At 46.2% G+C, this 14,541-nt stretch overlaps 2 protein-coding genes across 11 annotated transcripts in view; both read left to right on the top strand.

The window, feature by feature from the left end:
* BRPF3 (bromodomain and PHD finger containing 3) overlaps positions 1–3,293 on the top strand; it is a 57,066-nt gene extending 53,773 nt beyond the window's left edge. For both annotated transcript variants that reach the window (XM_082412569.1, XM_082412566.1), the window contains one exon: positions 2,167–3,293. Coding sequence is in view for 1 of the 2 variants with exons in the window: in XM_082412566.1 (XP_082268692.1) it covers position 2,167 (1 nt within the window). In the remaining variant the exon portion in view is untranslated. The remainder of the gene's footprint in view (positions 1–2,166) is intronic.
* A 112-nt stretch (positions 3,294–3,405) lies between these two features.
* Positions 3,406–14,541, top strand: part of PNPLA1 (patatin like domain 1, omega-hydroxyceramide transacylase) — a 64,161-nt gene continuing 53,025 nt past the window's right edge. For all 9 annotated transcript variants that reach the window (XR_014250724.1, XR_014250725.1, XM_082412605.1 and 6 more), the window contains exon 1: positions 3,406–10,477. Coding sequence is in view for 7 of the 9 variants with exons in the window: in XM_082412605.1 (XP_082268731.1) it covers positions 10,273–10,477 (205 nt within the window). In the remaining 2 variants the exon portion in view is untranslated. The remainder of the gene's footprint in view (positions 10,478–14,541) is intronic.

Here is a 14,541-nt window from a genome sequence, read left to right as displayed (position 1 = left end):
TTAAACTAAGCTGAGGAAGTGGTGATTTTCATGGGTTTACTGCTTGACAGGCGCTCTATACCCCGGTGCTGGGGGATGCTTCCCTCTAAAAACATTTATTATCTCCTGAAAACAGTTTAAAATATGTTTTTAAAAAACTATTGAAAAGATGATGTAAAATTACCAGTAAGCACCATTTTGAGAAAGGAAGATCCCCACAATCCCACCACACAATGGTTTTTATTGTTATAGTTCCTTTCTAGATGACACATCTTTCTGTACTATATTTCCTTGGTTCTAAAATACCATCAAATTTAAGCCTCAGCATTGATTTAGTAAAAGCTTTTTAGGGGGAAAAAAAACCCACCACAAGAACCTATTAAGAATGCCCATTGATTGAGATATATTCTGATAACGGAAACTTTAAAATGTGGGTTAGAATTGTGCCTTAGAGTTGAGGAATATAGTAGGAAAAAAGATATTAATCAATTTTACTTTGCTACGTACCAGGAAGTGTTTTAAATTATTTGATTTTTTGAATCAGAAACACGCTCACCTGGTTCAACATTTAGAGGGTAGAAAAGTTGTCAGTGACTTGTTCCCAAATGTCCACTTCTCTGTCCCCTCCCTAGAGGCCCAGGTGTTTTCAGTCACTTGTTTGCTGGTCAGAGGTATTTTGTGCTTAGAGCTGCAAGTGAAGTCTTCAATTTTTTGCCCCCTTTTTTACATGGATGGCATCATCTCATACTCTTTTTCCAGGATCTTGCTTTTTCACTTAACAAAATATCAAGATTGATCCACATCATGCCAAGACCATTTTGATTTCTTTTGTTTTGCTAAGATTACATCACAAACATTTCTCTATCTTTTTATACAATTGCTATAATTATCCTTCTCAATGACTGTTTGGTTTTGTGGGGTGACTGGGCCACAATTTAATAACAACTCCCTGTTGTTGGGCATTTAGGTTGTTTCCAGTGTTTGGTTATGACACGGAACACGTGATGACCATTTAGTCATTCAGCAAGTATTTATTTGACAACCATGAGCTGCCATCCTCCAGTGTACCAAAGTGCCCTCCCCCATGGGGCTGACAGTCACGCAGTGGGAGTAGCCAGGGAAATGAATAAGAGCACAGAAGGGTTCCCAGTCCCCCAAGGGGCCTCTGAGTATAGTCGGGGCTCCCACATGGGGAAAAGAGAGATCAAGGTGGTGACAGATCCGCCAACAAGCACTGGCCGGTGTGAATGAATGAGTTGGTTACAACTTATTCATCAGGTTTGTGAGCTTGGTTAACGTGCATCCACCTCAGATACAGATCCAACCCCCAGTGCTGACTATGTCACTGCCCAGGACGCCAGTTACGTGAATTTACAGAGGTGGTAAATGAAGAATTACAATGGTTAATACTTTGTAAGCACTTACCATATACTAGGACAACCCTCTAGGAGATGAGTATTCTTTTCCCATACATACAAAAACTAAGGCACTGAGATGTTAAGTAACTTGCAATCAACATAGCTATGATTTAAACCCAGACAGCCCAGGTCCCTGACCACCTACACTGTACTGTCCTGAGGAAGGTCATTGGACTCAACCCTGGGATACAATTTGTCTTTGTTCTGTGAATGCTGGCCCAATCCCTCTCCCTTCTTAAATCTCAACAAGGATAAACTCAGGGTGCCTTTAATTCCCATTTATTGGATGAGCATTTTCCTAGGTTGAGCCTGGCTTTTCTTCCTCTCCAGAGAATTGCCTACCAGTACCTTTGAGGTGGGAGCTCTCCTCCTCCACTGGGGGAGGGGGTGCAGAGCCTCTTCCTACCCTGCAGCCGGACAGTGCAAGGGGACTCAGAGCCTACGGTGGCCCAGACTGCAAGACTCAGACAGCTGGTCTTGGGGCTGCAGGGACCCAGGCGAATCCAACTGGCTCAGACCTGCCCCAACCTTCCATCCCTCTTCCCTCTCATTTCCTGCTTCTCCCAACCACTTCCCCTTGGTTCCCAGACAACTCCCCGCTCCCCCAGACAAAGGCAAGCCTGGATCTCATCAACCAGCACGTTGCTGCAAGCACTGACCCTTATGCCTTCAGACCCAGCTGCAGAACACATGTAATCAAACTGTCCCAATGATGCCCAGTCTCCTGTCCCGTTTCTAATAATTCAATTTCTTCTCCTCTTCACCTCAGAATATTTCAAATGCCAAAACAAATAGCAACTTACAGCAATGGGGACCACCTACAGCAATTCTTCTTTGTTTACTGTAATGGAAGTAACAAGGAGAACAGAAAAAACTGGCAATGAAAAATGCATTTCCCTCGCACCCTCAAACCCTGGTCCTCCTCCTCAGAAGTAGCCACCGTGAGTAGTTTTGTTTCTGAAATTTTACGTGCATACACATAGGGAATTTTTTTTCCGTTTTTGACATAAATGGTAGCATATTTATTCTTTGGATCCTTGGGTTTTTTTTTTTTATTTTTATTTTTCTCATTTACCAATATATCTTGGAGAACTTCCCATGTGAACACATCCAGATCTCCCTTATTCTTTTCTATGGCTGCAGAGAATTACATTATATGGTAAATGAATATATACCAGAATTAATTTAACTAGCTTTCCACTGAGAGATACTTAGGTTGCTTCTAGATTTTTGCTATTACAATTGGTGCTGTATTTAACAACCCTGTGCATATATTGGGGTTCTGGGGGGACTCCTGTGGGTACTTCTGCAGGATAAATTCCTACAAGCATTTATTTTAAAACAGATGGTGCCAAACAACCCACCAGACTGCAGTTTTTCAATAGAGACTGAACAAATAGCTTAGGCTTGCTGGTTAAATCATTTAAAATAACCAAGACTCTCTTTTATATGAGAAGGCATCTTTATGACTTAAAGACACAAGCATATAAACCATAAAGGAAAAGAATGATATATTTTACTACATTAAAATTTTAAACTTCTGTACCATAGAGACATCATAAAAAAGTTAAAAGACAAGCCACAAACTGGGAGAGGATATTTGCAACGCATTCAATGGAGCTATTATTAGTATCAATGTCTACACATTAATAACAGAAGGCAAATGCTGTCCACACCCCAATGGGGAAAGGCTAAGAATAAGCAATTCAGAGAAGAGGAAGGACAATGAACATATGAAATGACGCCTAGCCTTGTAAATAATCAGGAAAATATCAGTGAAACAACAATAAGATAGTGTCCATACCCTTCCGATTGGCAACATTTTAAAAATCTGGTAATACCAAGAGAAGGGAAGCAATTAGATCTCTTATTGTCTGGGAGTGTAAAATGGCACAGCCACTCCAGAGAGCAATTTGGCAACAACTGGTCAAATTGAAGAAGTGCCCTATTTTCCTATTGTGTGTATTCTTGATGGTCTGGCATTTGGCCTCCCTGACTGGGGAGAGACCACCCCTCCCAGGGTTAACCAATTCTTAGTGATAGCAAAGGGCTCAAAGCACACCTTTCACAGCAAAGTAACCAGTCCAGAGCCCTTACTCTGAACCACCTCCTTTATCTGGCTGTTATACTCCAGGAAGCAATATTCCTCTGCCCTAATCACCCAGGGCTAGGTTCCAGACAACTTGAGACCACCTCTATAGTCCAGAGCCTGCTGACACTATTTAAATCAGCCAGTCCTAAGCTGTTTCTCTGCCCTGCCTTGCCTTTCTTGCAGAAAACACAAACAAGTTTCTGGGCCATGCTTTCCCCTCATCCCGTCTGCCTCCTGACCAAACCTGGTGCTTCCCCATATAGCCCTGCATGGCATGGCAAGCCCCCTTGAATCAGGGTGTAAATAATAAAAATTTTCTTTCATTGGCATTAGCTTCTCCATGTCACCACTCAGTTACCTCCATAAATTAAAATCCCATGGCTACAACTGGTATACCCACATTGTGACCCTGAGAATTTCCCATATGATATAAAGGGAGATGTATAAAAGGGTTCTCACTGTAGCATTGTTGGTTATAGTAAAACAATGGAAACAACCTGAATGTCCATCAGTAAGAGAATAATGAATATGTTGCCCCATGGTCTCATAATAGGTTACCAAAGCAGTAACATCGAAAAGACCAGAGCCATGTATCCCAACGCTGAATGAAAACAGCAAATTGCAGAATAAGTCAATGTGCTTGCTTATGTGAAATTTAAAATATTTATAAACCAATACTAGGGCTTCCCTGGTGGCGCAGTGGTTGAGAATCTGCCTGCCAATGCAGGGGACACGGGTCCAAGCCCTGGTCTGGGAAGATCCCACATGCCGTGGAGCAACTAGGCCCGTGAGCCACAACTACTGAGCCTGCGCGACTGGAGCCTGTGCTCCGCAACGAGAGGCCGCGATAGTGAGAGGCCCGTGCACCGCGATTAAGAGTGGCCCCTGCTTGCCACAACTAGAGAAAGCCCTCGCACAGAAACGAAGACCCAACACAGCCAAAAATAAATAACTAAATAAAAACAAAAAAACCCCAATACTATATATTGTTTATAAAACATATTCATGTAATAAAAATATAAAAACATTGAAGGAAAAGACTCTCTCCAATCTGGGACATGGTTTTCCCATGGGAGGGAGAGTGGGGGTAAAATTAGGAAAGAGTTCAAAGGAGGTTTCACCTCTACCTATGATGTTTCATTTCTTTAAAACCAAGCAAGTATTTGTCCAAGATATGATGAAATGTTAAGATTAGTTCAATCTGTCAGGTAGGTACATGGTTGTTTGCTATTCTATTTTCAGCACTTTACTGTATGATTAAGCTGTTTCATAATGAGAATAAGATGTGATTTAGGCTGCATGAATGATCTCAAGGTCATGTAAAAGGACAACATGACAGGGTGCTAGCAAGCTCTGTCCCCATCTCAAGAGTGTCAAATTTTCTCCTCTCGCCTTGTCTTTTTTTTTTTTTTTAATTACTGACTTTTTAGAAAAGGTGTAAACACTTGCACCCCACAGAGGATATACATATATGTTGATCCAGTATTCAAAAATTAAGTCACAGACCTCAAAAGTCAAGTGCTATATTAGAGGGCTGTTCAATTAATTAGCAGAACCTCACTTGTTTTTCAGGAGGAATAAGGAAGAGAAAAATATTCTATTCTAACAAAGGTAATAGTTGGTAAACAATTTCTAAAAGGTATAATAAAATTCTTCTGAAATTTTCAGATTGAATTTTTCAGAATTTTTATGAATCAGATTTCAGCTATAATAAACTATACCTTAAAGTATTTCTTTTATTTTTCCTAAAAACAAAGAACTAGTTTTTATTTGTTCTTCTCAAGATGATATTTGTACATTTTACTAGAAATACTGAATAGTCCTTGCATTAGTCCTGAGGTTTTCAGCAGCAAATATCAAATGCACAGTGGCTTCAAAAATAAAGGCATTCAATTATCTGATATAACAGGAAGGGTACAAATGGTTTGGGGGTTGGTACAGTCACTCAACAATCTCCTCAAGGACCCAGACTCTTTCTTTCTCTCTCTTCTGCTATCCTCAGTGAAGTAGCCAGCCTCCAAATTGTCCCTTAAGAATCCCCACTTTCTGGTCACATAGACCAACCCTGGCAAAATGTAGGAGGGGTGTGAATACGGCAGAAGGGATGGTTATCACTTCTCACAGTGTTATAAAAAGACTACGGCTTCCATTGGGGGTTCACACTCTCTATCCCTCTTATTCTCTCTCACTCCCTTGCACATCTCACTCTGGGAAAAGCAAGCTGTCATCTTGTGAGCAGCCCAGTGGAGAGGACCATGTGGTGAGGCACTGAAGCTTTCTATCAATAGCCAGCTAAGAACTGATGCCTACCACTACCAGCAACCATGAAAGTGTGTTTGGAAGTGGATTGTTCCACCCCAGTGACCCTTGAGATGATTGCAACCCTAGCTATCAGCTTGACTACAGCCCAATGAGAGACCCCGAGCCTGGAACTAATCCATTTCTGGGTTCCTAATGCTTGGAAACAGTGTAAGATCATAAACGTTTGTTATTTGAAGGAACTGAATCTTGAGGTAATTTGAGACACGGCCATAGATAACTAATACACTCAGTGTGGCTGCCTGTTTCCCCTGATGGGTACAAGATAGCTGCCGTAGCTCCATCCTCCTTGTTCTCACAGGACAGCATCTCAGGCAGGAAGAAAGGGGGATGGGGTGAAAGGGGCTCTCCTTATGTACCTTTCTCCTTTTATCAAGGAGGAAAACCTTTGTTGGGAGCCACCCAGCAGATTCCCCCTTACTTCTCATTGGCCAAAACTGGGTCTTATGATGGACTCTAGCTGCAAGGGAGGCTTGGAAATCAAGTATCTAACCTTTCGGCTGCTCTGTAGGGAAGTGGGCAAGGAACAGTGGGCCAGGAATGCCTGCTGTGTAGCAACAAGTTATCTACCAGCCCTTCTCCCAGTTTCACTTTGTCTTTGTTTCCTTTTCTTTTTTTTTTTTTGGCCACGTGGCACAGCATGCAGGATCCTGGTTTCCTGACCAGGGATTGAACCTGCACCCCCTGCTTTGGGAGTGCAGAGTCTTAACCACTGGACCGCCAGGAAAGTCCTGTCTTTGTTTTCACCTGGCATCATTTAACTTGTTCCTTCATACTCTGTATTCACAGTAACCAGAAGTTAGGCCTCCCTTAGATTCAGGTTAAACACTATTGGCAAGATTACTCATGGGCGATGCTGTGACCTTCATATTCTTTCACATCCAGAAACAACTACGTTCTTCACTCAATAAATATTTTACAAGATTTAAGTAAAGGGGGGTGCACCATCAATGAAAAGCTAACCCAGAATCTCAATGCCATCTTTTTCCCCAAGAGATGTGTCCTGGGTGGTTTCACATATTTTATATTTAGGGAAACTCTAGGTTCTTCTATAAGTTCCTTTTGGGTTGTCTTGTTGGAATTGTGTGTGATAAGCAGTCTCAGTTTCTTGCATGTGATTTCCTCAGAGGCTGATGAGTCATAAGAGCAGCATTAACTTAGTGTAAAACACCTGAGAGGATTATGAGCCGACTTTAAAAATCAAATGCAGAAATGTCAGAATGTGATCCTTTCTTGATGGCATCCACTTGGAGTTCTTAGGGCTTTGAGCATAATGTCAGGAACAATAGGAAATGAGACGAAACTTCTCAATCGCTTAACACCAAGGAACTGGATGGGCGAGTCCTGCGGCCCTCCCCCAGCCCTCGTCAGATGTATAGAATACTCTGCCAGGGACAGCGCGTGGGAACATGTTAACAGTTCCAATGGGGCCTTCCTAAGTGCCATCGTGAATTTCTAGTTTGCCTGTTTGCGTAGAGGCTCTGCTGTACCTGCTGTGGTCTCCTGTCCCCATGGAACTGAAGACTATCCTTCCTCAGTGAGGACCATGGCCTAATCCAACAGTCAGGCCTGAAGAGCAAGGTGCCAGGGACCGAGTCAGGACACAGTGCTGTCTTTGAAAGGGTGGTGGGCCCCCAGCCTTCTCGAGGCCCTGCAGTCCATGTAGAACAAGTGGCCTTGCCTCCTATTTCACTGGGAATAGCAAGATGATCGGGAAGGAGCATACCTGTCCAAGGTTGTCTTCCTTCAACATGACCCTGTGCCCACCTCCAACTGCTCACCCTTCTCTGCTACTCAATGGCAGGGGTCTCTGCCCTGTCTCTGGAGCCTTCCCTGCCTCTCCTCCAAAGCTCCAGTGTCCTGCTGTCATCTCAGACATGTCCTAAAGTAAACTCATACTCTATCCAGTTTCCCCAGCTCTGTCCCATTTTTCCCAAGACTGCCAAAGGCAGCCCCACCCCTCCCAGCACCCAGGCTGAAAATGAGGCATCAGCCATGACTCATCCTGCCCATCCAACCAGTCCCCAGGTCCTGAGAGTCTCTGAGGCAATGGCTTCATTAACTTATCTTTTGTGAGCCGCCACCTTGGCTTGGCCACCAACATCCAAAGGAGGATGCAGCACTATCCTCCTTCCTTATCCTCCAGCCTGTCTCATTGCCCTTCCAAGACTCTCCTGCCTGAGAACTCTCCTAGCTCCTCCTGCATGTTGCAAGTGCAAATGCATCTACTGACCCCATCTTTCTACTCCACCTTTTCTCCCAGGTCCATCTGTTCCAGAAGCCTTGGCCCTTTCTGACCTTTGATAATGAGACACACCACGTGCCAGGCATTTTACAGCTATATTTTAAATTTTACAGTTCCTGTACAGCATAGGCATTATTGTCCCTTTTACAGATGAGGAAAACTGAGGCCTGGAGCGGTTACCACACGTCACACTGCCTATACATAGCAGAGATGGGCTTCAACCCACGTCTGTCTGTTCCAAGGCCCTTCATTCTGTGTAACTGCCTGCCATCACACCCCTTCCCTCTCTGTAAGGACCTCATGCTGCTCTTGCCACAATACCCTCCCTCCTCCTTCCAGCTTCTTCAAACACCCCAACCCAGAGCTCTACCACATAGCTTCTCTAATGGTTCCAGCCCACGCCACTCACCCTCATCTCTTAACTTTTCTGGCAGGAATCTCAGCCCTGCACAATTTGGTACTTAATTATAGACTGCCTTGTATGGGTCTTTGTCTATTTCTCATTTGTCTATCTTGTTCCCAAGGAGTGTAGGCGTCTGACTTAAAGGATGGGGCTTCCACTCCCTCCCATCTCCCAGGACCCCCAGCGCAGAGCTGGACAGGCCAACCAGATTTCCCAGGAAGGAGGCAGGGTCTCAGTGTTGCAAAAGCTGATTGGACTCCACCCAGCCCCACCCCACCCTTCACCCCAGCCAGTCGGTTGCCTCAGATCTCTGTTTAACATACGTGAGCCTGCCCCGTGTGCACATGCGCACACATACACGCAAGCGCAGAGACACGGGCGAGCACTTGTTTTCTCTGTTGCAGACACATTTAGTTAGGAGTTCCCTTCTCAAACAGAGGTAATATACTTGGAACTACCTACCTGAGATAGAAAACCCCCTCCTGACCGATCACCGGGCGCTGCCCCCAATGTGAAATTCCAATACAGATCAGTAAGGCGGACAGAGTTGGTGGGAGCTCCCCAGGGCGGGTTCAGTATGGCTATCGCATCCTAACAGAGTACGGAGCTGGACTGGGGATTGGGCAGGGGACTCTGTGTGTCGATTCCAATTCTGATCCTGCCTCTAGGTGGCCTGGGGGGATGTTGAAGGGGGAGACGTGATTTGCCACTTTGCTGCTTTGCGACCTCCTCAGGCAATGAAATCTGCCGGTTGTAAGGAAGGCCCTCCTTGCCAGGGCCACGTTGCACAGCTCCAGAGGGGCATGACCAGTGCTCCCTGGAGCTAACCCTGGTGCCCCCGCCACCTCCCTTTGGGCTCCAAATCATCCCTCTGCCCTGACCCAGATGCCCCCATACCTGGCGTCCCAAGCTGTTCATCCTTGGGGTTAAATACTGGCATCTCAGACTTCTCATTTCAAAGTGAGAACAGTGCACAGTATGAAGCCCAAACAGAATGATCGAGATTCCAGATTGATTTCTTCTGGGACATTTAGGATACAGCATAAAGATTCAGGGCTTGGAGAGAGGGCACTGACTAAGAGTTAGTGTGTCAGTAAAGGGCCAAGGAGAAAAGAAGGTGGGAGATGGAGAGGCGGTGGTGGGTGGTGCCCCTGAAGCCAAAACTCTTTTCCTTTCCAACTTTGCTGGTGGCCAGTCCTAACGTGAATAAAAAAGTGAATAAGCAAAGGGGCACTTATGTAAGAAGAACAAATAAAAATAATTGTGTAACACATCACACAAAGCCTGGAGAAGGATCCCAGGGAAGGGCATCGCTGTGGAGGCATGGGTGCTGTGAGCCGTGTTTCCCTCTAAAACCAGAGCCAACTTGGCAGCCCTGCCCCTGCGGGAAGGGGATACCGTCTTCCTGGCAGGAGGTCAGTTCCTTTACTGTAGTGTGTTGGGGAGGGAGGCGCCATCCCATAACCATCGTTGGAGGTTTTGCAACCAGATGAGTGAACCCTTCGGGGCTGAAGGCTGAGCAGCGCGTGCGCAGGGCCAGGGCGCTGCTCACCCATCAGGGCATCCTGCACCTCGTCCTGGGCCTGGGCCCTTTACCAGGCTTTGGGGCTGCCTACTGACGTAGCTCAACAGGCCCAGGCAGCTGCTGCCTGAGCCACCCATGGGTGTCCCAGCCGCCTGGGGAGAGACGGCCACATTCCAGGCTCCGGGCTGGCAGGGAGGCTTGGCAGTGAGTTCTGACAGGAGGGCAGCCTGCGCTTGGGCAGGCCAGCGCTGAGGGTTTTCTCCCCACCCCGGGAGGCCGCAGGCTGGAGAGATGGAAGAACAGGTGTTCAAGGGGGACCCAGATACCCCTCATTCCATCTCCTTCTCGGGCAGTGGATTCCTCTCCTTCTACCAGGCTGGGGCGGTGGATGCCTTTCGGGACCTGGCCCCCCGGATGCTGGAAACGGCCCATCGCTTTGCTGGGACGTCGGCAGGTGCGGTGATTGCAGCCTTGGCCATCTGTGGGATTGAAATGGGTAAGGCCTTTGTTCTAGGTTCCCTGGGGAGCCTCTGGAGGGATTCCACAAAGCAGAGCCTGAGGATGGCTTGGGGATGCTTTGGGGAACAAAGCCAGGCCTTCTGGGTGGCAGGAAAGGAAGAGGTGGGTCGAGTGGGACAGCATTTGAGGTTGGGGTCTGCTGGGTCCCAGTCTCTGACCCACTGGGTGAGCTTGGAACCCTTTCTCCCTCTCCCTCAACACCCTTACCTGCCATGCCCTTTCCCCCAAGGTCTGGGAGAGGGAAAAGCGGTATCTCTCTCAAACATCCTGGGCTTGGAAGTTACACCATGACACAGTCATACATTGGGGTGAAGAGCTTCTCCTGTGTGGCCTCATTTAAAATGCAAATATCCTTGCGAAGGACAAATTGGCACGTTCATCATCTTGGTGGGGATGGATTCGTCAGACCAGCTTCCAGGTGGCCGGAGGTGCAAGCCCTGGGGCTGGAGGGATGGCCAGAGGGGCCGGCGGAGGAGGGAAACTGGGAAGGAATATGGGAGATCTCACTTTGCCTCCTGCCCCACTAGTCCAGGGGGCCCAGAGGGAAGGATGGGACCACACCCCCAGAGGCAGAAGCACCATCCCGTGGAAGGGGAGTGGGCACATTCCGAGCAGCCCCACACAGCAGGCCCAGACCTGGTCCCAGAGCAGCCCTGGGCTGCCTTGGCTTGGGGAGGGGGTGAGTATTTATTCATTGGCTGCACTACCATTCTGTGCCAGCCTCTGTTCCAGGCCCTGGGGACAAGGTCCCTGCCTTCATGGAACAGAAATTCTAGAGAGAGGAGACACATAATAACCAACCAAAAAGTAGTCTCATAACGTCATATCAGGAAGTGGTAAGATCTATGAATAAAATTACAGCAGAAAAGGGTCAGAGAATGAAGTGAGGACTATTTTAGAAAGGGTGTCAGGGAAGCCATTTGGGAGGAGGTGACATTCAAGCAGAGACCTGAGTGAAACGAGAGAACAAGCCATTAGAAGATCAGTAAGGAAAGACTGTTCTAGGCAGAGGACCAGCTGGAGAGCCTGTGGGGTTGGGGAGTGGTGGATGAGGAGGAGAGAGGTGGTGGATAAGGCTGGAGGGGCAGGCAGGGGCTAGATCACGTGGGGCCTTGTAGCCGGAGTATGAGCTCTGATTTCACTCCGGGAGAGTGGGGAGCACAGGCTGCTGGGAGGGAGGCAAAGTGGGGAGGCAGCTAAGAGCACGCGATCCACAGGGATTGGATCCCAGTGCTGGCACTTCATGATGTGGACCTGGCACAAATTACTGGATGCTCTGTACCTCAGCTTCTGCATCTCTCCAGCTGAGATTCTACTAGTATCTCATTCCCGGGGTTGTTAAAGGGTTAATGGAGCAAGTGAGTGACCTGCTTATCGCAGTGCCTGGCACATGGCAAGCACTTGGTACATGTCAACTGCCTGGTTTGGGTTGTTAAGGAACCCCGGCCGCTGGGGGGGAGTGAGATGGAGGGGGCAAGGGAGAAACAAGGAGAGCAGTAGGTGAAGGTTGTAAGTTGAGACGAGGGATGGGCAGGGCAGGTGCCTGGGCAGTGAGGGTGGTGAGAAGCGGTTGGATTTAGGATACACTTTGAAGGTAGAGCCAGCGAGACTTGCTGAAGGGCCAGCTGCAGTGAGTGAAGAAGGGTGCGAGCAGGGCCCCTTCCTGCCTGGGGATCTGCGCTGGGTGGGAAGTCTTTGTTTTAAAGAATAATTGTAATGCCCATTTCTTGAGTACCCCTTTTGTGCAAGATATTTTTTTTGCTAATAATTCAGAGTAAATTCTTTCTTACTGTACAGAATTCTCAAACAATGCAAAAGTATCTAGAGTTTTTTAAAAAAGCCTCTACTCACCTCCCCCTTGTCCCCAGTCCCACTTTCCCTCTTGTAGCCAGTGGAAGGGCTCTGTTTGGATCCTTCTAGATCTTTTTTTTTTTTTTTTTTTTTTTGCCAAGACATCTGTGAATGTAGCAGTTGATGTTTCAGTCACACCATGGACCCCACTCTCTGGTCCTGGAGTCACAGAATCCTACCCTTGGAGACACCCTGCCTCTGGGAGTCTCTCTCTTTCCGGGTACCTGTGTCACTCACCTGCTCCATCGCTGCCACCCCCCTCATGTCTTTAGTTCAGCTTCTTAGAATACACCATCGTCTTCATCCTCAGGCATTCGAGGACTTTCAGAATTAATTCAAGTCAATCGATTCAATAAATACTGCCAAAAACTGACTTGGCCAGGCTGTGACCGATGTGGACAGCAGGGGAGAGGAACTCAGACCCATGAGAAGGACACCTGATGGCCGTGTAACCAAGGGCTGGTCCGTGTGCTGGACCGCATGCGTGCAATTGGGAGGGAAGGGTGACATGCGTGTGGGGCTTGCTCTTTTCACTCAGCAGCATGTTTATGAGATTGATCCACGTCACGTCAGTGTACTTCATTCCTTTTAACTGCCATGCAATTTACTATTAACCAGCACTTTCTCTGTATCAGGCACTGTTCTAACTCTTTGGTGTATTAATTCATTCAGTCCTCACAACAACCCTCTGAGGTGAAAACTATTATTATCTCCATTTACAGAGGAGGAAACTGAGTCAAAGAAAGCTTAAGTAACTTGCCTAAGGGGATACAAACAGTACTTGGTAAACCTGGTGTTTGAACCTAGCCTGGCCTTTAAGCCACTCTGCTTCTTGACAAAGCAGCGTCAGGGGGCGTGGATGCTAGTTGTATGGATACCAGGGTCAGGGAAGCTTCTCTGAGCAGGTGGAATTTGCACACAGACCTGAAGGAGGGGAGGGAGTGAGCCACAAGAATATCTGGGGAGAGCATTCAATGAAGAGGGACACGTGACTTGTATAACAGCCTGTCATCAATTAGAAACAGAACAAGAACCAGGACTCGGTCTCCTGACTTTCTTCAATCCTCTTTACCTCTTTTACCTCTTTCAGTGTTTATTCCATTAAGACTGTATCACGGTTCATTTAGTCATTCTGTTGATGGACACGGCCAAGTTTTTGTTGTTATAAACAACACTACAATGAGCATCCTTGTTTGTGTCTCCCAGGCCCACATGGAATGTTTCCCTAGGGTACACGTCACATGAAATTAACGAGACTTGGCTAAATTACTCTCCAAAGTGGTTGTTTTTTTTGTTTTTGTTTTTTTAGCTGTGCTGCGCAGCTTACAGGATCTCAGTACCCCAACAAGGGATTGAGCCCAGGCCATGGCAGTGAAAGCCCAGAATCCTAACCATTAGGCCACCGGGGAACTCCCAAGACCGCAGTGTTTTAAGTCAATCTGATCAATGTGAAATTATATCTCATTTTATTTTGCTTATTTAATCTGAACCTCCTGATAACTAGTGATGTTAAGCATCTCTATGTATTTATCGACCACTTGTGTTTCCTCTTCTGTAACGTACCTGCTCATGACCTTTTCCTGTTTTTTCTACCATTATCCTTTTCTCTTCAACTTGTAGATGTTCTTTATATAGTCTGTACATGACTCATTTGTCAGTTATGGACATTGCAGATATCTTATCCCATTCCATGACTTGCCTTTTTATTTGACCATGTCTGTTGTTATTCAGAAAATTTCAATTTTGATGCAGTCAGATGTATCAATAAATCTTTTCCGCTTATAATTTGTGTTTTTAAATATCTTTCTTTGTTGCAATGACTTCTATATTTTCTTTCAAAAGTTTTAAAGTTTTGCTCTTTCATATTTAAGTTCATCCATCTGAAATTTATTTTGTGGCTAGTTTGAGGTAGAAATAGAAGTTTTTGATTGTGATAACCAATTACCCCACACTATTTATAGGCAGCCCTTTCCACACTTGTTTGAAAGGTTGCCTCTGGCTTATTCAAGTTCCTGGAGTCCCAAGAGTCTGTCTCTGGAGTCTCTCTTCTCTTCTTTTGGTGAATTTGTCTATTTCTGCACCAAATCACACTGTTTTCATCACTATAGGCTTGTAATAAGGGGTACATCATATATGGCAGTCGTCTTCTCCTTTTTCAGTTTCTTCTTCAAATATTGACTCTATTATTCT

Source organism: Balaenoptera physalus (assembly GCF_965194825.1).
Source record: "Balaenoptera physalus genome assembly, chromosome: 11".
Lineage (NCBI taxonomy): Eukaryota > Metazoa > Chordata > Mammalia > Artiodactyla > Balaenopteridae > Balaenoptera > Balaenoptera physalus.
The sequence above is the reverse complement of the archived record's forward strand: the minus strand, read 5'-3'. Positions and strand labels throughout refer to the sequence as shown.